Source organism: Scyliorhinus torazame, chromosome 7 (genome assembly GCF_047496885.1).
Source record: "Scyliorhinus torazame isolate Kashiwa2021f chromosome 7, sScyTor2.1, whole genome shotgun sequence".
NCBI classification, from domain to species: Eukaryota; Metazoa; Chordata; class Chondrichthyes; order Carcharhiniformes; family Scyliorhinidae; genus Scyliorhinus; species Scyliorhinus torazame.
Window position 1 is genome coordinate 30929847 of NC_092713.1, and position 27065 is coordinate 30956911.

The window sequence follows — 27065 nt, forward strand, 5'->3', positions numbered from 1 at the left end:
CCGCTGAAACTGACTCACCAGCTGTTCTCACGCCCAAATCGACTGGCCTGCCCCTGCAAAGACAAGTGCTTTTAAAGGTTGACTTACCTCCCAGCAACCTCCTTCCGCAATGCTCCCGCTGAAACTGACTCACCAGCTGTTCTCACGCCCAAATCGACTGGCCTGCCCCTGCAAAGACAAGTGCTTTTAAAGTTTGACTTACCTCCCAGCAACCTCCTTCCGCAATGCTCCCGCTGAAACTGACTCACCAGCTGTTCTCACGCCCAAATCGACTGGCCTGCCCCTGCAAAGACAAGTGCTTTTAAAGGTTGACTTACCTCCCAGCAACCTCCTTCCGCAATGCTCCCGCTGAAACTGACTCACCAGCTGTTCTCACGCCCAAATCGACTGGCCTGCCCCTGCAAAGACAAGTGCTTTTAAAGGTTGACTTACCTCCCAGCAACCTCCTTCCGCAATGCTCCCGCTGAAACTGACTCACCAGCTGTTCTCACGCCCAAATCGACTGGCCTGCCCCTGCAAAGACAAGTGCTTTTAAAGTTTGACTTACCTCCCAGCAACCTCCTTCCGCAATGCTCCTGCTGAAACTGACTCACCAGCTGTTCTCACGCCGAAATCGACTGGCCTGCCCCTGCAAAGACAAGTGCTTTTAAAGGTTGACTTACCTCCCAGCAACCTCCTTCCGCAATGCTCCCGCTGAAACTGACTCACCAGCTGTTCTCACGCCGAAATCGATGGTACACACTGCTGCTACTGTGCATTGGTGGTGGATCCTGGGCCAATCAAGCAGGCTGCTTTACCCTGGATGATGTCAAGCTTTTAAAGTCTTGTTGGAGCTGAACTCATCCAGACAAGTTAAAAGTAACCCATCACACCCCTGACTTGTGGAGGTCAGGAGATGAGTTGCTCGGCACAGAATTCCCAGTCTCTGACCAGCTCTTGCAGCCACATTATTTCAATGGCAGGTACAGTTCAGTTTTTGGTCATTGGTAACCCCCAAGATGTTGACAGTGGGGGGAAATCAGCAATGGTACTGACATTGAATGTTAAGCGGAGATGGTTAGATTCTCTTGTTTAAATGGTCATGAAACGTCTTACAGTAATGTCATTTCATATGTGATGCCATCCAGGACAAAGTAACCCACTTGATGGCTACCCCTTCCACAAACATTCAATCCCTCCATCAGTGAATAATAGTGGCAGCCATGTGTGCCATCCACAAGATGTACTGCAGGAACTCACCAAGGTTCCTTAGACAGCACCTTCCAAACCCACAACCCCTACTATCTAGAACGTCAAGAGCAGCAGATACCTTGGAACACCACCACCTGGCGGTTCCCCTCCAAGTCACTCACCACCCTGACTTGGTAATATATCGCTGTTCCTTCTCAGTCGCTAGGTCAAAATCATAGAATTCAGTGCAGAAGGAGGCCATTTGGCCTATCGAGTCTGCACCGGCTCTTGGAAAGAGCACCCCACCCAAGCACACACCTCCACCCTATCCCCATAACCCAGTAGTTCCACCCAACACCAAGGGCAATTTTGGTTACTAAGGGCAATTTAGCATGGCCAATCCACCTAACCTGCACATCTTTGGACTGTGGGAGGAAACCGGAGCACGCGGAGGAAACTCACGCACACACGGGGAGAATGTGCAGACTCCGCACAGAGTGACCCAGGAATCGAACCTGGGACCCTGGAGCTGTGAAGCAATTGTGCTAACCACTATGCTACCGTGCTGCCCAAATCTTGGAATTCCTCCTCTAACCGGACTGTGGGTATACACCTGCCCCTCAGGGACTGCAGCAGTTCAAGAAGACAGCGCACCACATTCTGAAGGGCAACTCGGGATGGACAATAAATGCTGGCCTAGCCAGCGATGCCCACATCCCGTAAATTAATTTTAAAAATAAAGATAGTTAATGAAGTTGCTAAATTAAATGGGAACCTGCAAAATGTATTCCTGGATATTCTTTTCTGCACTAAGTGAGGCTGTGATTATTAGAAAGGTAGCGACTTTTGTACTTTTGGTAACCAATATCAGGATGGAACTGCTTGATGCTTCCTAAGCCTCTGAAGAACACCTCGTCAACTTGGCTCAATTGGCAGCATCCTCGTTTCTTGAAGTCATAAAGGTGTAGGTTCCAGTCTTACTTCTGTTCTTGAGCACAGAGTCTAGAGTTACATTTTAATGCAATATTGTCTTTGGGCAGACACTAGAGATGCCACAGCACTTTTTACATAAGAACCGATCGCTCCCATTGTCATGGCCAATATTTACCTCTCCACCAGCACCAGCAAAAGCAGATTAATTGGTCACTTATCCATCTGTTGTGTGTGGAATGTTTCAGAGGAGTAGCCAAATTCATCTGCATGGTCTGCAGTGAATACATTCCAAAGAAACTTAATTGTATGGAAGTGTTTATGACATACGAGATGTGATGAGGTGCTACATAATTAAGTTCTGTATTTCTATTTCTCTCATCAGTTGTCTTTAATTAATTTGAGTAATTAACCATTCTGTCATAACCTTATTTCGTAAAGAAATCTTGCAGCGGGAAAATAAAAAAAGTACAAGTCTTGTTAAGAAAATAGTATTATTTTTAAGAGATGTATGGGTAAACATTAGAAACAAGGTATTGTTTTAAATGGGTTTAATCTAATGTAATGTTCCTGAGCCAGTAAAGGTAAAAAACAGTTAGATTCATGCTGGATGAAGGTGTTTATATATGTGGGGGTTGGTTTCAATTCCCACTGTGATTCTAATAATAATAATAATTGTTATTGTCACAAGTAGGCTTACATTAACACTGCAATAAAGTTACTGTGAAAATCCCCTCGTCGCCACACTCCGGCACCTGTTCAGGTACATGGAGGGTGAATACAGACTGTCCAATTTACCTAACAAGCACATCTTTCGGGACTTGTGGGGGGGAAACCGGAGCACCCAGAGAAAACCCACGCAGACATGGGGAGACTGTGCAGACTCCGCACAGACAGTGACCCAAGCCGGGAATCGAACCCGAGTCCCTGGCGTTGTGAGGCATCATTGCTAACCACTGAGCTACCGTGCCGCCTATTAGAGGGGGTTACGGCCAGAAGAATGAAGAAAAGGCATGAGCCTGTGGCCATTGCTTCACAACTGGAGGCCCTTATTAAGGGTAGAAAAGTTTTTATGTTTTAGTTTTAGCTGGATTTATTGCAGTTGGAGTCAGGACACAGGGGAGTAAACATTTCTCAACTTTGCCAGGAGAAGCTGGACAGGACAAGGGAATTGCAAAGATGCAGGTTTCCTAAGGAATAAGTTGTAGTCCATCTAACTGGGAATTGGAACAGAAATAATTTCTTAAGACAACTGAAGTTCAGGGAACAGAGACCAAGGTATTGTTCATAATAATTCGAGGAAGAATAACAAAGTGTTCTGAGTTAAAGAGACAATTGCAGTAATCAGATTTCAAGTGGGACTGAAGACTTCAGAGGTAAATTAAAGGTTTGATGCCATTTTACTAGAGGCTGAGAATCAAAAAATAAAGCAATTGTGAAAGGTTTGTGTAACAGTTAAGACAAAGAAATCCTTCCTAGACTGGATTCACTGCTAAAAGTGGAGCGGAAGATTTGTTTAAAAGTGGCGTTTGGAAAACTGGGACTGGATTTTGGAGTGCAAACCGCTACGGGAAAGCATTATTATGAGATAAGATATTAAAGCGTGCTTTTGGGAGTGGAGTTTGGAAATTTTCATATGACAATCATTTGGGGAATTTTGAGACAAAATCCACAGGCACTAACTTGGGTTCAGACAACAGTGTGTGTATTTGGCCACTGCCAATCTGTGTATTTATTGGGACTAAGTGTGAATGAGACCATTGTAGATTAAGATGTAATTTGTAATATGTGTTAATCTTAAAATCTGTGTGTCTTTGTTAAGATAACGGGGGGTAAAGGAATATTGGACCATAATCCAATTTTTTCATGTTTAATAAACTAATTATTCTTAAAACGAATTAGCGATCCTGTGACTCTGTTAACAAAGAACAATGAAAAGTACAGCACAGGAACAGGCCCTTCAGCCCTCCAAGCCCGTGCCGACCATGCTGCCCGACTAAACTACAATCTTCTACACTTTCTGGGTCCGTATCCCTCTATTCCCATCCTATTCATGTATTTGTCAAGATGCCCCTTAAATGTCACTATCGTCCCTGCTTCCACCACCTCCTCCAGTAGCAAGTTCCAGGCACCCACTACCCACTATGTAAAAAAACTTGCCTCGTACATCTACTCTAAACCTTGCCCCTCGCACCTTAAACCTATGCCCCCTAGTAATTGACCCCTCTACCCTGGGGAAAAGCCTCTGACTATCCACTCTGTCTATGCCCCTCAAAATTTTGTAGACCTCTATCAGGTCTCCCCTCAACCTCCGTCGTTCCAGTGAGAACAAACCAAGTTTATTCAACTGCTCCTCATAGCTAATGCCCTCCATACCAGCAACATTCTGGTAAATCTCTTCTGCGCCCTCTCTAAAGCCTCCACATCCTTCTGGTAGTGTGGCGACCAGAATTGAACACTATACTCCAAGTGTGGCCTAACTAAGGTTCTATACAGCTGCAACATGACTTGCCAATTCTTATACTCAATGCCCCGGCCAATGAAGGCAAGCATGCCATATGCCTTCTTGACTACCTTCTCCACCTGTGTTGCCCCTTTCAGTGACCTGTGGACCTGCACACCTAGATCTCTCTGACTTTCAATATTCTTGAGGGTTCTACCATTCACTGTATATTCCCTACCTGCATTAGACCTTCCAAAATGTATTACCTCACATTTGTCCGGATTAAATTCCATCTGCCATCTCTCCGCCCAAGTCTCCAAACAATCTAAATCCTGCTATATCCTCTGACAGTCCTCATCGCTATCCGCAATTCCACCAACCTTTGTGTCGTCTGCAAACTTACTAATCTGACCAGTTACATTTTCCTCCAAATCATTTATATATACTACAAACAGCAACGGTCCCAGCACTGATCCCTGTGGAACACCACTAGTCATAGCCCTCCAATTATAAAAGCATCCTTCCATTGCTACTCTCTGCCTTCTATGACCTAGCCAGTTCTGTATCCACCTTGCCAGCTCACCCTGATCCCGTGTGACTTCACCTTTTGTACTAGTCTACCATGAGGGACCTTGTCAAAGGCCTTACTGAAGTCCATATAGACAACATCCACTGCCCTACCTGCATCAATCATCGTTGTGACCTCCTCGAAAAACTTAGTGAGACACGACCTCCCCTTCACAAAACCATACTGCCTCTCACTAATACGTCCATTTGCTTCCAAATGGGAGTAGATCCTGTCTCGAAGAATCCTCTCCAGTAATTTCCCTACCACTGACGCAAGGCTCACCGGCCTATAGTTCCCTGGATTATCCTTGCTACCCTTCTTAAACAGAGGAACAACATTGGCTATTCTCCAGTCCTCCGGGACATCACCTGAAGACAGTGAGGATCCAACGATTTCTGTCAAGGCCTCAGCAATTTCCTCTCCAGCCTCCTTCAGTATTCTGGGGTAGATCCCATCAGGCCCTGGGGACTTATCTACCTTAATATTTTTCAAGACGCCCAACACTTCGTCTTTTTGGATCTCAATGTGACCCAGGCTATCTACACACCCTTCTCCAGATTCAACATCCACCAATTCCTTCTCTTTGGTGAATACTGATGCAACGTATTCATTTAGTACCTCGCCCATTTCCTCTGGCTCCACACATAGATTCCCTTGCCTATCCTTCAGTGGGCCAACCCTTTCCCTGGCTACCCTCTGGCTACTCCACGGTTTATTTAAAAAAAGTAAAGGTTATGGTCTTTTGAGCCAGAGTTCCATTTTGAAATGTTCCCGTCCAGTTACAATATTAACTGCGACATAATAGTTTGCATTGGATTTAAATCCAGGACCCTAAATTGAAAAGACCCCAATTCTCCAAAGGGCATCTTCTCAGGGTTATGGTGTCCCAAAACATCTGAACTCTGTCTCCGCTGTGATGATTTTCCAGTCTGCTTTGAGCACCACAAAATCATGGACTCAGCCTTGAGATTGGTAAACATGCAAGAAGTTAAACCATTGCCATTTGCAGGATTGGATTTTCTCAGGAATTCCTTTTAATGCCCAAAGGGATGAAATTGTTATAACACGATGTACTTCACACACTCAGATAGTCACAAAGCTTCAAGGACAGTTTCAAATTAATATTGAAGTACAGTAAAACAGCGAAAAATCATTCAATCCTTTGAGGATAAAGACTTAAAACTGATCTTGTCCATGCTATAACTCTGAAAACAGTCGAGTTATTTTTCCCGCTAGCTCAGATCAGCAGCAGAGGACGTTGCACAGGACAACATTTTGAAAATTTGTGGCTGTATTTCCCAATATCAGCTGGCAGTGGGCAAAGCTTCGACCACCAGCATATATCCCACAGTGAACCCTTGCAAACCTTCCACCTTAACCTGACACCAAAGGTTATTTATGGCTGCTGTGGAACTGAAGACAAAATCATTTCTATTTGAACATCCTTAACAGTTTGTAATAGTATTAGCATTTTTTTTTCCTATTAGCTGCTCTGCATTGTACTGGCATCCACTTTCTTCCTGGAACTAGTTTACTGTTACGTACAATGATTTTCTGTGCTCGCTTTCAGAGTTCACCTTCATGACAAATTACAGGAATCTTTCAACTTACATGGAACAAACGTTGGACTCCAGGTGCCAGTCTTTCAGCCTTTATGATCCACAGCACAGGTCGGGGAGAATTGAGCACAAAAACCAAAGGCTTTTGATGAACTTCAACAGAAAAAATGGGTCTCAAATTCAGTGTCACCTTTGGGGAAGAAGTGAAAAAGAAATGCCGTCACTTATTTTGCCCCAAAAATTGCACACATTCTTTCATGTAGGCATTCACTGCACAGTTTTAGGTTACTTTCATTGCTGATGCCATTGTATACATTTAATGAACCAGAAATACTACATGCCTGTTGTCAGCCTAATTGTTGAATATCTTTCTGAATGGTTAATAATTATACACAGCTAGACCCAGGTTTCTAGAAGATCAAGAGTGTTTTCAACCGGTACTGTCTACTACAAGAACGAGGGAATAAAAGTACAAAACTGCAGCGTTGTATTTTTGAGAAAGTTTTCTGCTCTCTGGTAAAAGGGTTAAACGATTAAGTACAAAAGTGAAAAGTTATTCCTGGTTCAGTTACTTTAATTCGGAACCAGAATAATGCCAAAATGATTTCACAGAATTTTTTACTGTGCAGAAGTCTTTCAGCCCATCATGTTTGTACCAGCTCTCTGAATAAGCAATTTACTTAGTACCATTTTTCCATCTTCTCCCCCATAACCCTGCACATTGTTCCTTTTCAAATTAGTTTCTTAATTGCCTTGAAATGAAATGAAATGAAAATCGCTTATCACAAGTAGGCTTCAAATGAAGTTACTGTGAAAAGCCCCTAGTCGCCACATTCCGGCGCCTGTTCGGGGAGGCTGATACGGGAATTGAACCGTGCTGCTGGCCTGCCTTGGGCTGCTTTCAAAGCCAGCGATTTAGCCCTGTGCTAAACAGCCCCTTGATTGAACCTACCTCTACCACACTCTCAGACCTTAAGTATTTGTTGCATAATATCGCTTTTAGTTCTTTTGCAAATGATTTTAAATCTGTGCCCTCTATTTTTGATACTTTCACTCTGTTCAGACCTCTTACAAATCTCCTCTGAGCCTTCTGTACTCCCAAGAAAAACAACAAATATTTAATAACAATCCATCTTCACAACTGAAGTTCCTCATCCCTCGAACCATTCGCAGTAATATTTTTTGTACTCTCTCCTATGCTTTCACGTACTTCTTAAAGTGCAGAACCCAGAACTGGATGAACTAGTGTCTTACACAAGTTCAACATACCCCCTTTCTCTATGCCCCTATTAATAAAGCCGAGGATACCATGCACTTTTAACCACTCTTGCAATCTGTCTTGCCACTTTCAATGACTTATGCACATATAAACCCAGGTCCCACTGCTCAGAGTGTACCCTTTATTTTATATTGCCTCTCCATGTTCTTCCTACCAAAATGAATCACTTAATCTTTCTCTGGATTAAACATGTGGTCTGTGCGCTTGGCTCAGGAGCCAACAGTGCAAGGCTAACATCTGTAGGATTGTGACTGAATGCCACCAAGTCAGAATCCACCTTAAAAGTCACCTGTCTGCCAAATCCACCAACTTGTTAATGTCCTTTTGACTTTATACACTATCCTCCTCAGTTCTCACTGCTGCCAAATTTTGTTCATTCTCAAATTTTGAAATTGGGCGGGATTCTCCGGCTGCGCCCGCCCGATAACTGGAGAATCCCGCCCGAGGTCAATGGACTTTTCCATGGCCCGCGACCCGCCCGTGGCAATCTTGCGGCAGGCGGGGTGGAAGAATCTAGCCCATTGTGTCCTGAATACCAAGGTCTAGGTCATTTGGGTAGTTAAAGTCACCCTTATAACTGCTCTATAATTTTTGCACCTCTCTGAGATTTCCTTGCAAAGTTGTTCCTCTACGTCCTTCCTAAAGTTTATGTATAAATGTGTAAATTACATTTCACAGCATGCTGGTAACTTCCTTACACAAGTGTTTGTTATAACTCCCATGACGACCCACTGGGACTGTATTTGTATATACTTTACTTTCGGTAATAAATCATTCATTTGACTCTCCCTTTTGGACTCCTCTGTGACTACTAAAGCGTCAATAAAGATAATTTAATTTAAAAGCGGGTAATATAGTCTTAAATATTTAAAAACATAACTTGTATTTATCTCATCCCTTCAGTGGGAATAAAATCCCAAAATGCTTGATGGGGCAAAGTCAGACAAAAGTGGATGCCCAGGAAGAGGAGATATTAGGAGGAGTGACCAGAAGTTTGGATTTTGAGAAGCGCTTTAATAAGGATGATGAGAATGTGTATGCAGAAGGGTTTAAGGAGGGAACCTCAGAGCGTAGGACTTTGATGACTGAAGGCACAAGCATGATTTGTAGGTTGAAGAGAGAGAAGATGCATAAAAGGCTAGAGTCCGAAGAGTGGAGAATCTCAGAGTGAGGGTCTGGGGAGTTGTACGATTGGAGGAGGCCACAGGGGTAGGAAGAGATCAAGGGCGCAGAACTTGTGAAATAGGATATTGTATTATATTTCAAACGATGTTTATTAAGAACTATTTTATCCTCCTCGTTGTAAAGTTGCTCAATCATTCACACAATTCACAAACCAAAATGGAAATGAAATGAAATGAAAATCGCTTATTGTCACAAGTAGGCTTCAAATGAAGTTACTGTGAAAAGCTCCTAGTCGCCACATTCCAGCGCCTGTTCGGGGAGGCTGGTATGGGAATTTAACCGTGCTGCTGGCCTGCCTTGGTCTGCTTTCAAAGCCAGTGATTTAACATTAATATAGATTAACATAGAACATACAGTGCAGAAGGAGGCCATTCGGCCCATCGAGTCTGCACCGACCCACTTAAGCCCTCACTTCCACCCTATCCCCATAACCCAGTAACCCCTCCTAACCTTTTTTTGGACACTAAGGGCAATTTAGCATGGCCAATCCACCTAACCTGCACGTCTTTGGACTGTGGGAGGAAACCGGAGCACCCAGAGGAAACCCACGCAGACACGGGGAGAACGTGCAGACTCCGCACAGACAGTGACCCAAGCCGGGAATCGAACCTGGGATCCTGGCGCTGTGAAGCCACAGTACTATCCAATTGTGCTACCGCGTTGCCCACGGTAACCAGTGGGCAGCACGGTAGTAGCCCACCAGCTAAACCAGCCCCAGAGATGTCATCAGCCATGTGACTACATGATATAACTATCAGCCATGATTGAATGGTGGAGTGGACTCGATGGGCCGAATGGCCTTACTTCCGCTCCTATGTCTTATGTCTCTGCTCCCGGGTCTCTTGCCATGGAACACGATTCCTTTATAGATTTTACTGCTCTGGTGATAGGTTTCCTTGCTTGACGACCAATTTACCAGGTAGGGAACCCACTATGTGGCACAGAATCAATGAGAATTGAATTCTATTACACTATGGTGCAGTAGCATCCATTCTTAACATCTAAAACCAGCTATATACTTAAATGTAGTTGTATGCCATGGTAATTGAATAACTACTATTTAGAAATTTTAACATGTAATTATAGTATTAATATACAATAACTGTCACAGGCAAACACCCAAGTTTTAAAATTAACAACTGCACTCAGGAAAGCCATGCTCTCAAGCTAATATGTTGAGAATTATACGCTATAGTGCTGGTCATCTGGCATAGGCTGCACTGCTCTGCTGCTTTTAGTTTTCAAATCCGTCCCAAAGGGAACTAACTGTCTGAAAAGCCTCCATTCATCCAGACAAGGTCTGTCTTCTCAGCTAATCATTTTCACTGCCAGTTAAATTGTATTTTCGTGAATCAGTGATAAGCGTAGTGTGCACTGCAAATTCAGGGCACAACAAAACCAAATTCTGCAGTGCTTTCATTCCAAAGAGGCACTCCCCCTAATATGATCTTCTTGTTTACTTGATCATAAAGTTACAACCATTTCGACAAAATACTTGTAGGTTCAGGATACTAATTATGACCTTAAATCACGTAGTCACATGGATTAGAGATGTTGTAGGCATTACAGGGCATAGGTGTGCTGATTGGGGAGATCATAAAATAAAAAGGTCCTGTAAACATTGAGGATATTTAAAAATGTTTACTTGCTCTGCATTTGACAAAAGGGAAAACAGCATGAATAACCCTGTTTAAATGGAGCGTTTCACAGAACTCTACAAAGGCATCAAAATGAGTGCCAAACACCTAAAGATTTGCGGTTATTTTCTGTTATTTCCTATACTCAGTAAAGATTCTGTTTGTCCGTTCTACTCAGATAATGGCAACAAAATCAGAAGAGACTTTTCTTCAGAGGCCCCACAATAGGCATACTTGATGTCAATAGGCCAAAGACAGCTGCACAAGTTTCTGTTTCCCAGGAGATGATGGGTTTCATGGAAGGCTGAGAATTGCCACAGCAACAGGGCTATAAAAACAATTCTCTGATTGAGGCCTCCAGATTCTGTTAAAGCAATTCGTAATGTATCACGAGAGCAGAACAGAAATGTTGAAAATGATCAAAGTTAACAAGGCCATTAAAATGTCATTTTGTTTCCACCTTAAAGGTGACAAGTCACAACCTCGAATTGAGTTACAACAGATGAAAGCAAGTGCAACCGATCTGTAAGCTGACTGAACTGTTTCAACTGACAGGGTCTAGTGATAAACCCCTTGGTAGATTATTCATAACAACTATTCCAAATTTACATTAATCGCCGGCTTGGAAACATTCTTAGTTATATCAAGTTTCGCTGCAACATAAGCTGTCTACACTTCAACAGCTGTTGTGTGCTACAAAAACTTATTTTCAGACAAATATTCCTTAGACGTTATACAGAAATAAAATGTTTTGGCCATGCGGTAATGATACAAAATATCTTGCATGTGAAAACAGTAAGGTAGATTGATTGATGCAGCAAAAATGGTAAATGTATTTTCTAATAGTGTAATTCTAATGTTCAAAGGTACCTGGCAAATGTTGATCATGACACAAACAGGAAAACAACACATCAAAGTGTAATGTAGAGTGAAGATCCATAAGGATCCAAACCTATTACAACTTTCTGCATAGGTACACAGAATAATTTAATTTTAGAATCTGAAGTTTCGCTGCAGCCCTGTCGCAAACATATTTTACTGTTTTCACTTTTAGATATATGTGATGGCATATTTGAAAGTCCATGGGCGGGTCTCTCCGACCCCCCGTCGGGTTGGAGAATACCCGGGGGGCGGCATGAATCCCGCCCCGCCACTCCGACGCTGCCTGCCGAATTCTCCGGCGTCGGTTTTCGGGCGGGGTTCACACTGCACCGGTCGGGGACCGTTGGCAACATCCCCCCCCGGCAATTCTCTGGGCCCCGATGGGCCGAGCAGCGGCCCATTTTCAGACAGTCTCGCCTGCGTGGAATGGACATAGTCCATCATGGTGGGACCTGGCTTGTCGGGCGTCTAACGGGGTCCTCGTGCGGGGCGCGGGGGGGGGGGGGGGGGGGTGCGGCTCCGGGGAGGGCCCCCACGGTGGCCTGGCCCGCGATAGGGGCCCACCGATCTGCGGGCGGGCCTGTGCTGTGGGGGCACTCTTTCCCCTTTCCCTCTGCGCCGGCCTCTGTAGGGCTCCGCCATGGCCGGCGCGGAGAAGAAACCCCCTGTGCATGCGCCAGAACACGCCGGCGGTTCTGCGCATGCGTGGGACCACAGCGGCCCTTCGGCACCGGTTGGCATGGCGCCAACCCCTCCGGCGCCGGCCTAGCCCCCGGAAGTGCGGAGGATTCCGCAACTTCCGGGTGGCCCAACGCCGGAGTTTTTCACACCGTTCTTGGCGGCAGCGTTGGGCCATCCCGCCGATTGCGGGAGAATACCGCCGCATATTTTCAAACTCACTTTGCCTACAGTTTGATAGATTTTATTGCAGCTTCAGGGTATGGTTTCTTTTAATCTTCCTTCCAGCATTGTTCCTACTCTCTTTTTGATCCCCAGCACAGGCAAAATGCTACCCGGGCACCCAGGCAGGGTACCAACCTATCCAGAGCCCAGCCACCCAGAGCCCCCTATCTCCTGGTGGTCCCTGTTCCCCTGGGAGATCCCCAGGCCAGTATGCCTGGCCCCCGTTTGTGGTGACCAGGACTAACCGGTGCTCGCCCAAGGTCTCCAAGTTACGTTGTGCGCCTTGGGTAACTCCGGCGATTGCATTTTAAAGTCTGCCTGACTGCAACACTTTAATATGTAGATTAGCCAGATCTGGCTCCCACCCATTGTGGGCGAGATCCAGATCACTACATCTCGTGAGATCCTGTTAGATCTCGCAAGGCGTGGTGAGCTGGATAAATCCCGGAAGGGGCCTCTCCCAGAATCGCATCCCGCTAGTAGATTGTGCCAAAGTTTGAACTATGAATTGAAACTATGCTAAATAGAAGGAAAAAATGCTTTGATATTCAAATACAAGTTCTTTAGAAAGTCATAAAATTGAACTTTTATACAATTATTATGATACAAATGAGAAACCCCAGTTTCAAAATTTAAACTTGGAGTCATCTCTTCTCTACTGCTATGGATATTCTCGGGCCAAACTCAACTGAAGTTACAAGGGAAAATGACCAACCTTTCAACATTTAAATTTAATTTCCTTAAGGACCTTGATGCAGAAGGCAAAACTTTCCACATAAAATATACATTATTCAAAATGAGTTATGCTTGATCAAAATAGCCATCCATTTATTGATGAGCACAGAATGATCTCAAGAGGTCAAGAGTCCTTACATATTATTGCTAACTATCTCAAGAGATATTTTAAAAATCAGCGAACTGAATCTCTCCTTTTACCCCCTCAGGGACAGGACACATTTGTAACATATTGCTGCAATGCTTTTTTAAAATTGACATGCACATGTTCAAATCAACAATATATACAGGGGTTATTTTCCAGAAACGGCTGTACATACTCCAAACGGAGTACATACTCCAAAGCACATGACATTTAACAAAAGTTTCAAGGGAGAATAATGTCTCGTTTGTCAACTTTCAAATTTCAGTTGTAGACAAACCGTGATCGTCAATAAAACTGGAATTCCCTCAGGTAATCTTCACATCCAAATATTTGCTTAAAAAATATTAATCGATCCCAATGTAGTATTCCAAGTACAATAATTAGATTTCAGAAATACTGAATGAAATTATACATTTTATATAAGTACAAGAAATGTATGGAGAAATGCTTGCAATGATTTCCACATTAAATCCCATTATTTTATCACATATCCTAAAGTATGACCTGAAAACTTCAAATTAAAAGCACCCCAATTTAACCCATATTTTACAACTTTCTGTTCAATTACACAAATTGTTTTAGATGACTGGAACCGTAGGGCAATCAACCTGAGACACTGGGCGGTATTTAATGAAGGTGACAGAGATCAGACACTTAACTGGGCAGCAGTAAAACTGTTGCGACATGTACAACAGACTGGTAGAAGGGGCCGACACCGTACTGGACGCAACAAGAAGGAAATGGGAGGAGGACCTGGGGATCGAGATAGGGTGGGGACTCTGGAGCGAAGCACTGCATAGGGTCAACTCCACCTCCACCTGCGCAAGGCTCAGCCTGACACAACTAAAAGGAGTACATAGAGCCCACTTAACAAGAACCCGTATGAGTAGGTTCTTCCCGGAGGTGGAGGATAGATGTGAACGGTGCCAAGGAGGCCCGGCCAACCACGCCCACATGTTCTGGTCTTGCCCCAGACTTGAGGAGTACTGGACTGCCTTCTTCGAGACAATGTCCAAAGTGGTGGGGGTGAGGGTGGAGCCATGCCCTAAAGTGGCGGTCTTCGGGGTATCAGACCAGCCAGATCTATTCCTGGGGAGGGCGGCAGACGCCCTTGTATTTGCCTCCCTGATCGCCCGCCGTAGAATCCTGTTCGGCTGGCGGTCAGCAGCACCACCCAAAGCTGCAGACTGGCTGCCCGACCTCTCGGAATCTCTCCAAATGGAGAAAATCAAATTCGCCATCCAAGGGTCAGACAACGGCTTCCACAGAACGTGGGAGCCATTCACCCGATTGTTCCGGGACTTGTTTGTGGAAACAAACAAGCAGAAGAATAGCCAGGAACCAGGAGAAAGCAGCCAAAGCATGAGAGGGGGAGACAAACTGGGAGAGGTGGGGTGGGGGGGGGACACAACTCATTCTAAGAGGAAGGAAAGGCAAACCACAGGGAGAGAGGGAGGGGGGGGGGGGAAGAGGAGGGAAAAGACGGAGAACAATAGAGGAGAGCCAGGGAGGTTTTTGGGGGGGGGACGTTAACCAACGTGACATCCACAGGAACAGAAAAAAAGGAGAATACAGGCGGGAGGACTGGCTGAAGCGGCAGCATGCACAAGAAGACAACGGCGGCGAATTCCAGCCGGGAGAAGCGAGGGGCAACACCAGCACCAGACCCACTCGAGGATTACCCTCCGGAAGTGCCTCGCCGGCACAAACGGATGCCTACTTATATATATATATCATATCCTGTGTACATAACGGCAAAATATACTCTGTTCAAAAATCCAATAAAAAACATTTATAAAAAAGTAAAACTGGGCAGCAGTGCACCTCGCCCAGAATCATGGATCATGGGCCCCCAGAGTGGAAGTCACACCCGCATGAGCTGCTAGCCTTTGCTGCTGGCCAATCAAAGGCCAGCAGCTTTGCATTGTTTGGCATCACGGACGGCCCAGAATCATCAAGAGGTGCAGGCCACAAGTGAGTACTGGTGGAAGGGCTGAAAAAGCATGTGGTGGTTGGTGGGGGCAGGGGGAACGGTGGATGAGAGTAAGGGCAGCTGGGTGTCTCTTAGCGAGCTTCCCCTTCCTGACGCCATGAAATTAATAATGCCCAAATAAAAGTGTGAACTTTAAACACATGTAGCTTCCTTAAGGCTCATGTGATGCGAGGACCCTGTGTATGTATACAAAGTTGGGCTGTGGTCAGTTGTCACCCTCCCCACCTGCTCGGCTCTTCTGGCTATCTGTCAGAACACTCCTCACTGCACAGGGATTGAGTGACTTTGAACGAGGGAACACGACCCCTGGAAGCCCACCAGCAACCTCAACAAGGTTTGCCTTATGGGCTGCCCATATGGCGAGTTCCCCACCCAATGCTGGGTGAATACCAGTGAAAATGGGATGAGGTCTTCAAATGGGCATTCGTAGAGCGGGAAAGCCATTTACAATCCTTCCTGGCCAGGACTTAATTGTGACAGAGGCAGAAAGATAGCCGAGTCCCATCACACTGGGCGCGATTCTCCACTCCCACGCTGGTTGGGAGAATCGCCTGGGCTGCCAAAATTTCCGGGGACGCCGGTCCGACGCCCTCCCGCGATTCTCCCAAGCGGCAGGAACGGCCCGGTCGGGTTTCGCAGGCCGCAGGCCGGAGAATCGCCGGTACCCCCGCTATTCTGAGGCCCGGATGGGCCGAGCAGCCAGGCCAAAACGGCGGGTTCCCCCTGGCGCCGTCCACACCTGGTCACTGCAGTCGTGGGCGGTGCGTGAACGCTGGGGGGGGTGGCCTGTGGGGCGGGGCGAGGGGGGATCCTGCACCGGGCTTCACCTGGAATGTGGGGTGGCCTGCGATCGGTGCCTACCGATCGTCGGGCCATCCTCTCTGAAGGAGGACCTCCTTCCTTCCGCGGCCCCGCAAGATCCGTCCCCCATCTTCTTGCGGGGCGGACTTAGAGAGGACGGCAACCACGCATGCGCGAGTTGGCGCCGGCCAATCCGCGCATGCGCGGATGACGCCCGTTATGTGGCGCCGGCCGCGTCATCTATGCGGTGCCGCTTTTACGCGGGCGACAAGGCCTGGCGCGTGTAGATGACGCGGCCCCGATCCTGGCCCATTGTCAGGACCTGAATCGGTCAGGACCGGGGCCGTTCCGCGCCGTCGTGAACATCGACGGCGTTCACGACGGCGCGGCCACTTCGGCGTGGGAGTGGAGAATCCCGCCCTATATTCTCCAATCCAATTAAATGCCTGCCATTACCAAACATGCCACAGCGGAGGGCATTAAATTCCACCCACCACATCTATTTTTCTCTCTCTGCAGATGCTCTCCGACATATATTTCCAACATTTTCTACTTTTATCGCAGATTTTCAGAATCTGCTGTGTTTATTTTTAGATACAATTTTTTTCTTTTGAAAAAAAATTAATTCATGGGATGTGGGCATCGGCTGTGCCAGCATTTATTCTCCATCCCTAATTGCCCTGAGGGGACAATTAAGAGTCAACCACATTGCTATGGGTCTGGAGTCACATGTAGGCCAGACCAGGTAAGGATGACAGATTTCCTTCCCTAAAGGACATTAGTGAATCAGATGTTTTTTTACAACAATCGACAATGGTTTCATGGTCGTCATTAGACTTTGAATTCCAGATTTTTATTGAATTTGAATTTCACCATCTGTCAAGGTGGGATTTGATCCCGGATCCCCAGAGCATTACGCTGGGTGTGCAGTTTACTAGTCAGGTTACAGTACCACTACGCCACCGTAAGACAAGGCCTAGGACTTTCCAGCCCTCCTGTGGCATGTTTTCTGCCAGCGGGATCTTCTGGTCTCGCCACCGTGTGGCAACCACAATTTAGCTTACTCATGCTCCCAAAAACTATTTCGCCACAACCAATCTGCCAACCTCGGTATATTTTCAGCAGGACAGGTTATCAGAAAAATATAACTCGTCTTAAATTGACAATAGATTTTAACATCACCTCTATCATGCTGACACATGTACAAGTGTATTCGGAGTACATCAATCCACATAAAGAAAGCCACATTGAGCAATGAATGACAAGGTCTACAGTTTAAACTAATATTGAGATTTATCAGCTGCTTTTTCCTGCCTCAGATTAACAAAGGAAGAAACAAACATCAATGATTTTCATGTGGGGAACAAAAGTGTGGAAAGAAATCTGTCAGCACAACTAGTTCAACGATATACCAGTTCAAAGGAAATAATTATATTTGGACTAGATCCACCAAAGGAATCTTACTTGCATTTAATGCTGTGCCACTTTGTAAAGAAAGCCTTTCATGAGTACCGGACATCCCAAGTGCTTTACGGTCAACAAAGCGTTTTTGAAGTGTAGTCACTAATGTAGGGGATATAGCAGCCAATTTGCGCACAGCAAACTCCCATTGCAATGTGATAATGACCACGTAATCTGTTTTTGTGATGTTGCTTGAGGGATTGGCCAGTACAGTGGGGATACCCCTCTGCTCTTCGAAATAGTATCACGGGATCTTTTACATTCATCTGAGAGAACAGACAGGACCTTGATTTAATATCTCATCCAAAAGATGGTACCTGTGAACTTAAGATCGTTGTGGAATGGGACTTGAACCCATATGACTACCAATTGAACCACAACTGACACACACTTGGAGTGATGTTACAAACTACTATTTCCAGTGTTTCTTGCCATTATACAGCACTGACAATGAGGGGTTGATCAATCAAGCAAAATAAAGATAAGACAATGCTTCAGGTTATTTGCTTCAACTGGATGAATTGATCCAGTTTTCTAATAAACATCCAAATAAAACAGTACACAGAGGTAGTATTTGAATTCATATTGCACCATATGCTGCATGGGAAGCGCACAAGCAGTGCACTACTCCGTGCACTGATGGCGTGTCCATAATGATGAACGGTAAGAAATAACAGGATATTGATCCTGTAATGATGAAGCGACAGCATTATATGTCGAAGTCAGGATGGCGTATGACTAGGAAGGGAACTTGCCGCTGATAGCATAGTCAGGATGTCACTGCTCTTATCCCTCTCAGTATAGAGGTCGCAAAGAAAAGGGGTGCTGTCAAAGTAAATACCGCCCGTGGTATAAGGGATGGGTAGCGAGTTCAGTAGCAACGGCACTGGTCAAGTAAACAACTTGCTGTTGAGCTTCCTGAGTATTATCGCAGCTGTGCATATTGCTGAGTATTCGATCACACCCTTGATTAGAATCATGTAGCGAGTGGAGAGGCTTCTGAGGTGTCACAAGGAATGATCTTAAGTTTGCAAGCGTGTGGCCATGTAGCAATCCAGAATGTACAAATGGCTGCATAAACCAATGCTCCATTTAAGATGTGTGCATGTGCAGCTGCACAGCAATCTTAAATGGACTGCACAGTGCAACTAACAAGTTGTGCACAACGAAAAATCAGAAGAACATTACAGTCGAGGTAAGTCACTTCTTACAAGGTACCCGAACAGTTCAAAAATCAGAGAAAAAGCACCTGTCCTGATCTTATGAGACGGAGGTTCATTGCTGAAAATGGTTAAGCCACGCTCCTGCCCTAAGGAAATTCAGCAGTGATGTCCTCGGATGAGATGAGTAACCTGATGAGTTCTTGAGTTCTCAATTGTTAGAGCTTCTTGGCAGCATACTCAGTTGAATGCTGCCTCAAGGTAGCTCCTTGGTGCCACACTTGGTCAAATTAGGCATTAATATCAAGGGCAGTCACTCTCACCTCTGGAGTTCAGCCCTTTTTTCCAAATTTGAACCAATGCTGTAATGAGGTCAGGGGCTGAGTGGCCACACTGAGCGTCAATGAGCAGGTTATTGCTAACCAAGTGCTCCTTGATACAACTGCTGATGACCCCTTCCATCACTTCACTGATGATCGAGAGTAGACTGATGGGGTGTTAATTGGCCAGGTTGCTTTTGTCCCACCTTTTGTGGACAGGACATACCCGAGCAATTTTCCACATTGCTGAGCAAATGCCAATGTTGCAGCTGTACTAGAACAGCTTGATTAGGGGCAAGGCAAATTCTGGAGAACGTCTTCAGTACTATTGCCAGATTATTGTCAGGGTGTATAGCCTTTACAGTATCCTGAAGACTGGCATCTGTAATGTTGGGGATCTCTGGAGAAGACAGAGATGGATCATCTACTTCTGGCAAGAGTGTAGCAAATGCTTCAGTCAAGAAGATTTGCACTGATGTTCAGGGCTCTCCCGTCATTGAGGATGGGATATTTGTGGAGTCTGCTCCTCCCAAGTAACCTGCTGGTTACTTAGATGCCCACCACCAGTCATACAAAGAACAAAGAACAAAGAAATGTACAGCACAGGAACAGGCCCTTCGGCCCTCCAAGCCCGTGCCGACCATACTGCCCGACTAAACTACAATCTTCTACACTTCCTGGGTCCGTATCCTTCTATTCCCATCCTATTCATATATTTATGGCTGGATGTGGCAGGTTTGCAGAGCTTAGATTTGATCCATTGGTTGTGGAATCACTTAGCTTGGTTTATTACTTGTTGCTTATGCTGTTTGACACGCAAGTAGTCCTGTGGTGTAGCTTCACCAGGTAAACATTTAATTTTTAGGTATGCCTGATGTTGCTCCTGGTAGGCCTTCCTTAACTCTTCATTGAACTAGGGTTGATTTCCTGGCTTGGTGGTAATGGGAGAATGGGGGATATGCTGGGCCATGAGGTTACAGATTGTGGTGGAGTACAATTCTGCTGCTGGCCCACAGCACCTCATGATACCCACTCCAGTTTCTATATCTGTTCAAAATCTATCCAATTTAGTACGGTGGTGGTGTCACCCAACACGACAAAGGGTATTCTCAATGTGAAGATGGTAATTTGTCTCCACAAGGACAGTGTGGTGGTCACTCTGACCGATATTGTCATGGACAGATGCATCTGCGGTAGGCAGGTTAGTGATGATAAGATGAAGTATGATTTCCTTTTTGCTGGTTCCTTCACTATCTGCTTCAGATCCAGTCTAGCAGCTATGCCCTTTCATACTTGACCAGCTTGATCAACCGTGGTGCTATGAGCCACATTTGGTGATGACATTGAAATCTCCTACACAGAGTACATTCCGCACCCCTGCCATCCCTAGTGCCCCTCCAAATGGCGCTCAATATGGAGGGGTACTGATTCATCAGCTGAGGCGGTAGTACATGGTCATTCGCAGGAGGTTTCCTTGCCCATGTTTGACCTGGTGCCATGCAACTTTGTGGGTTCAGAGTCGATGTTGAAAACTCCCAAGGCAATCCCTCCCGACCACATACCACTGTGCTGCTACCTTTGCAGCGAGCAGCTATGTCCTTCTCAGTCAGTAGTGGTGCTACTGACTCACTCTTAGCGATGTACATTGAAGTCTCCCACCCAGCATAATTGCAGTGTCCTTGCCACCCTTGGTGGTTCTTCTAAGTAGTGTCCAACATGGAGGAGTACAGATTCATCAACTGAGTGGGAGCGGTGGGCAGGGAGGTCCATCCAGTTACATTACTTTTAATATATTTTCCAGCGGTTTCATACAATTGAGTGGTTGCTAGGCCATTTCATTGGACATTTAAGAGTCAACCACTTTGCTGTGGGTCTGGAATCACATGTAGGCCAGGCCAGGAAAGGACAGAAGTAGCTAGCACTGTTGCTTCACAACGCCAGGGACCTGGGTTCAATCCCCGGCTTGCATCACTGACTGGGCGGAGTCTGCATGTTCTCCCCGTGTCTGCGTGGGTTTCCTCCGGGTGCTCCGGTTTCCTCTCACAAGTCCCGAAAGACGTGCTTGTTAGATGAATTGGACATTCTGAATTCTCCCTCAGTGTACCCGAACAGGCACCGGAGTGTGGTGACTAGGGGATTTTCACAGTAACTTTATTGCAGTGTTAATGTCATCCTACTTGCGACACTGGTAAAGATTATGATTATTATTATTAATAAAAGACATTAGTGAACCAAATGGGTTGTTCACGACAATCAACAATGGCTTCATGATCACTGTAACCAAGACTAGTTTTTAATTCCAGATTTAAAAAAATTATTGATGGAATTTAAATTCCACCAGCTGCCATGGTGGGATTTGAAACCATGGGCGAAATTCTCCGGTGTCGGCGCGATGTCTGCCGACTGGCGCCCAAAATGGCGCAAATCAGTCGGGCATCGCGCCGCCCCAAAGGTGCGGAATGCTCCGCATCTTTGGGGGCCGAGCCCCAACCTTGAGGGGCTAGGCCGGCGCCGGCCGAATTTCCACCCGCCAGCTGGCGGAAAAGGCCTTTGGTGCCCCACCAGCTGGCGCGGAAATTACATCTCCGGGCGGCGCATGCACGGGAGCGTCAGTGGCCGCTCATGGCATTCCCGCGCATGCGCAGTGGAGGGAGTCTCTTCCGCCTCCGTCATGGTGGAGACCGTGGCGAAGGCGGAAGGGAAAGAGTGCCCCCACGGCACAGGCCCGCCCGCGGATCGGTGGGCCCCGATCGCGGGCCAGGCTACCGTGGGGGCACCCCCCCGGGGCCTGATCCCCCCCCCCCCGGAGCCCGCCCGCGCCACCTTGTCCCGCCGGTAAGGTAGGTGGTTTAATTTACACCGGCGGGACAGGCATTCTAGCGGTGGGACTTCGGCCCATCTGGGCTGGAGAATCGTGGGGGGGGGGGGGGGGGCGCCGCCAACCGGCGCGATTCCCGCCCCCGCCGAATATCCGGTGGTGGAGAATTCAGCAACCAGCGGGGGCGGGATTCACGCCAGCCCCGGCGATTCTCCGATTACATCTGTAAATGTTTAGAGCATAAAAGTCTCTTCTTATATTCCAAACTACACAATCTATATCAAGTGTACAGGATAAATTTGACTTGTCCTAATACAAGACATATTATATTCTAAATGCCACTGGAGCTCAATGGAAAAGGCAAATGCTCCTTTGAAAAAGTGATTTTGAAGTGACATTGGCATGCTATCTACCATGTTGCACATTGCAATAGTTTTGTACCCACAACTCCCCATACAGTAAACAGGACTGCAGGAAGCTGAAGTCTGACCAATGTATGACTATTTTCTCTGAAAGTCCTAGCATCTAGAAGCTGCCAAACTAAGCTAAATCCAGAGACTGGCAACTTCAGAAATGACTTTGAAAACAAGTTCTTAAAATTCTACTCCAGAACAAACACTGATAGATTAAAAGCAACTGAATCAAGCTGTGGCTAAGCTGGCTTAAAAGGTTAACTGTACTATGAACTGAAAGGTTCCATTTAGTGTATTTCGGTATTTTGAAAATAAAGCGGCGAAAGCATTAGGAGCCATTTCCATTTAATGGTGCATCCAAATTAATTTACCACAAAAATTGTGACTCCTTAGGCACGCATTGGCGCCAGCGCAACTGCGCATGCACAGATCCCGCGGCGCACAATTCGTGCCGGGATCGGCAGCTGGAGCGGCGCGAACCGCTCCAGTCCCGTGCTGGCCCCTACAAGTACTGGGAGTGGCCCGTTCACGCTGTCATAAAACGCGACGGCATTTACAACGGCGTGGACACTCTGCCAAGGGATTGGAGAATCCCGTCCTCAACCTCTCCCAAAAGCCAGCCTTGGGCTTGATATATTTGCCCAGAACTTTGTTCACTGAAGGCCAGGTCTGTAGCCCATCAAGCTTCAGTGTACACAATTATCCCAAACTCCAGCAGCATGCCAGTTAGCTAAATAATTTAAAAATTATGTTGGGGGAATATTTCAAGTGCTTTAGTCAGATAAAACTGGAATGAAACCCAGAGCGGTTGTGCTGTGCAGGTAAGAGTGTAAGTAAGTAAATGTTTTGGGGACTGCATTGATTGATCAAGTGGCCCAGATGAGCAGATTCTTTGGGGTGGAGGATAGTTGTGCGGGGGGGCCAGCGAACGATGTCCATATGTTCTGGGCATGTCCAAAACTGAGGGGATTTTGGCAGGGGTTTGCTGATGCCATGATCACAGTATTAAATATGAGGGTGGCAATGAGTCCGGAGGTGGCGATTTTGGGGGTATCGCAGGACCCGGGAATCCAGGAGGAGAAAGAGGCGGACGTTCTGGCCTTTGCTTCCCTGGTAACCCGGAGGTGCAATTGCTGGCATGATGGGACTCAAAGCCCCCGAAATCGGGAGACCTGGCTTTCAGACATGGCAGGCTTCCTCTGCCTGGAGAAAATTAAGTTTGCCATGAGAAGGTCCCTGCTGGGGTTCGCCCGGAGGTGGCAACCACTCGTCGACTTCCTCGCAGAGAACTGATCGTCAGCAGAAAGAGGGGGTGGGCTTGGTTAGCGTAGGCTAGGGGAGTATGTAATGGCAAGACCTGTGGGAGAGGGAGGTGGAATTTGCATTATGTTCATATTTTCCTTGGATTGTATGTTGTTGATTTTGTTGCTGTTAAAATGCCAAAGAAATACCTCAATAAAACGTTTATTTAAAAAAAAAAACAATGCCATGGAAGATAGAGTACATTCTTCTATATGTTAAGAGCCTGGAATAGAAATAAAGCTAAGAATACAGGAAGCTGAAGAAGTTCTAAGATTTTACTCTTACTAGATTTGGACTTAAAGCCTGCATTGACCAATATCTGACTTGATAGTGTAGGTTAGATGGCTTTTGTTTCGGTGCAACATTGTGGGCCGAAGGGCCTGTACTGCGCTGTATTGTTCTATGCTCTATGTAACTCCTGATAGCTTTAGTCATTTGAATATAATTCATAATTTTTTAGAAAGTGTTTTAAATTGAGTGAGAATGAGAGCGAGATCCAAGGACAAATCACAAGCACTAAGTTTAATGTTTGCAGAGATCTCTTGGAAAACTACAACCAATGTTGCCTGAACTGGGATTCCAGCCAAGTGCAATGAATCCATGCCCTTCTCTCCATGCTGACTGACGTCAGGAACCCAACAATAAACCCGAACATTTTGCCACTTTGGTGAATCAGTGAAAATGATTTTTTTTTAAAATTCATACACCTTATTGGTATATAAATGTTGCTGAAAAAAAGAGAAAGACAGCTGCAAGAATACAATTTATACTGCTTGAGAAAAGGAGTGCTAATTGGCAAGTAGGCCCTGATTGGTTGAGGATCTTCAGGCAAATGTCCAGACACCTTTTTTGAATAAAGAAAAGGATGGAGAAACAATAGCTTCCTGTTGCATTCACCATGACAACATGTTGACCAATCAGAGCTGACTTGCCAACCAATCATCACACATTTTCTCATGCAGAATAAATTATTGTTCCCTTTGAAATTTGGCACCCTTGAGTATATTCGGATGAGTGCAAGATGAAAAGCTTAGACACCATGGCCAGAATTGTCTGTTCCGGCTCTAAATATTCTGTACTCTAAATGCTCCCGCCAGCGGAGAATCGGGTCTGGTCCCCGCTGGCGCTAGGTGCGCCCCCGACATGCCATTCTATGGCACTTGGAAAATCTTTTGGGGGAAATTGGGTTTACATACTGTAAGAGATTCTTGACTAACTTATGAGGCAGCTCCTCGGAGGACAAAACGGCGGAGGCTGCAATTGCCGCAGACATGCTGGTCAACTTCGATAAGCAGTGGAGGCGGATAGAAGAAAAACTATGCAAGTAATTTGAGGACACTCTGGGCCCTGTCCGGGGGAAATTTTTAAAAAATGACAGAATTGGTTAAAAAACAGGGCGAGGTGATCGAAGGGATGGAAAAGTGCGGACGAGTCACGGAAATAGCTTGCCTTACGAGAAGCTGAAATAGTGATGGTGACTGCTGAAAACAGGATGCTGAAGGCTTAAGCAGATGACCTCAAAAACCAAGCTGGGAGGAACCTTGGAGTTGTCATGGGGGGGGGGGGGGGGGGGGGGGGGGAGTAGAGGACCCAAACCCTCAGGGCGGCACGATGACAGTGGCTAGCACTGCTGCCTCACAGCTCCAGGGACCCGGGTTTAATTCCGGCCTCGGGTGACAGTCTGTGTGGAGTTTGCACTTTTTCCTTGTGTCTACGTGGGTTTCCTCTGGGTGCTCCGGTTTCTTCCCACGGTCCAAAAATGTGGTCAGGTGGATTGGCCATGCTAAATTGTCCCTTAGTGTCCAAAAGGTTAGGTTGGATAACTGGTTTCATGGTTAGGGTGGAGGCGTAAGCTTAAGTAGGGCACTCTTTCCAAGGGCCGGTGCAGACTCGATGGGCCTAATGGCCTACTTCTGCACTGTAAATTCTATGATTCTATGAACCCAACTGCATGACTGGCTCGGATGGTCGGGAAAATGATGGAGGAGGGTGGACCCGCATCCCTTCCGAAATTTCAGGCGTCCGCCACGGCATGTTTTCTGATGGCAGAGGCAGCTTACCATTGGCCGCTGGAAGCATCATCTGGTCCTGCTGAAGTCTACGCCATTTTGCATGGCTCACCCACCCATCATTCGAGAACCTGCTACGGAGTTCACTTTCATGGGACTCGGAAGATCCCGTTGCGGGGAGGTCCATAAAATCCCACCCAGTGGCCAGAGTTTTCCAGCCATTCCCGCTGGCGGGATGCCACAATCCCATTGGCAGCACACCCTGCCGCAGGTTTCCGGCTGCCGCGGGAACATACAACAGGAAAACCCGTCGACAGCAGCGCGACCAGAAGGTCAATGGCGGGCTGCCCTGCAAAACATGTCGCTTGGGGCATGGAAAATCTAGCCCATTTTTTATTTTTTTATAAACTGATATTCAGCTACATTTTTAATTTAATTCTACATCCAGTTCAAAATGCCACAGTAACCATTATGGGATGAGGAGCTTGTTTATGGAAATTCATATTGAAAGACTGTGCAAGTCTGCAAACTTACTAAAAGTGCACTAATTCTGTTTCTGCATTCCTGGGTTAGACTGAAGACTCATTGGAAGACTGCAACTCACCAGCCTGTGATTTTCTGTCCAGTAAATTTAAGGACACTTGCTGGAAACTGGTGGCAGATATCTTTAAATGTCAAATGGGGAAATTTTAAATCTAGACCTACATGGAAAAACATTTGTGGCTTTCCTCTTCTTACCCAACTCAACACATTTCACTACTATTGTGCTTCCTTCTGATTTATAGCAAAAACAGCAACTTATGCGGTTTTCAGCCAACTTTGGTATAACCAAGAAATACCTTAGGGGTGCTGTGCGCGCATGTGTGTGTGAAGACACACTCTCTTTTTACAACACTTAACTGCTGTGCAGCAGGTATGTTTAAAGGTCCCAGCAATTTTGAGAAGCCAGTGAGAAGGAAAATATGGATAGGAAAGGTGGATAGAATAATTGGAAAATTCTTCTTCTCAAACAAATAGAAATCGGAGATTTGTACATTAAATTGTAGTAACAATATTAATAATCATGTGACAGATGCAAGTGCATGATAAAAAGCTTGTTTTTTATTAAGTATGAAAATCATGTTATCCATAAGGAAAGCTCAGTAGTTACACTGAAATTTTAGACAAGGTGCTTCCTCTGCTGTGATGCAATAGGAGGAAATGGGCTTCTTTCTCCTTTTTAAAAAAAAAAATCATCCTTTTCCTTCAACTCAACTGACTCTCTCTTTTGAAACTGGAATCGAGTTTGTTTCACTCTCTCTTCTCCCTACTGAACAGACTAATCATCTCTCTCTCTTTCAATCCACCCCTCA

General features: G+C 46.0%; 1 protein-coding gene across 3 annotated transcripts in view; it reads right to left on the reverse strand.

Moving 5' to 3' along the window:
• The window catches only part of tgfbr3 (transforming growth factor, beta receptor III), a 235941-nt gene that overhangs the window by 118146 nt on the left and 90730 nt on the right, over positions 1-27065 (reverse strand). For all 3 annotated transcript variants that reach the window (XM_072510477.1, XM_072510478.1, XM_072510476.1), the window contains exon 4: positions 6723-6860. In XM_072510477.1, coding sequence (XP_072366578.1) covers positions 6723-6860 — 138 coding nt within the window. The remainder of the gene's footprint in view (positions 1-6722; positions 6861-27065) is intronic.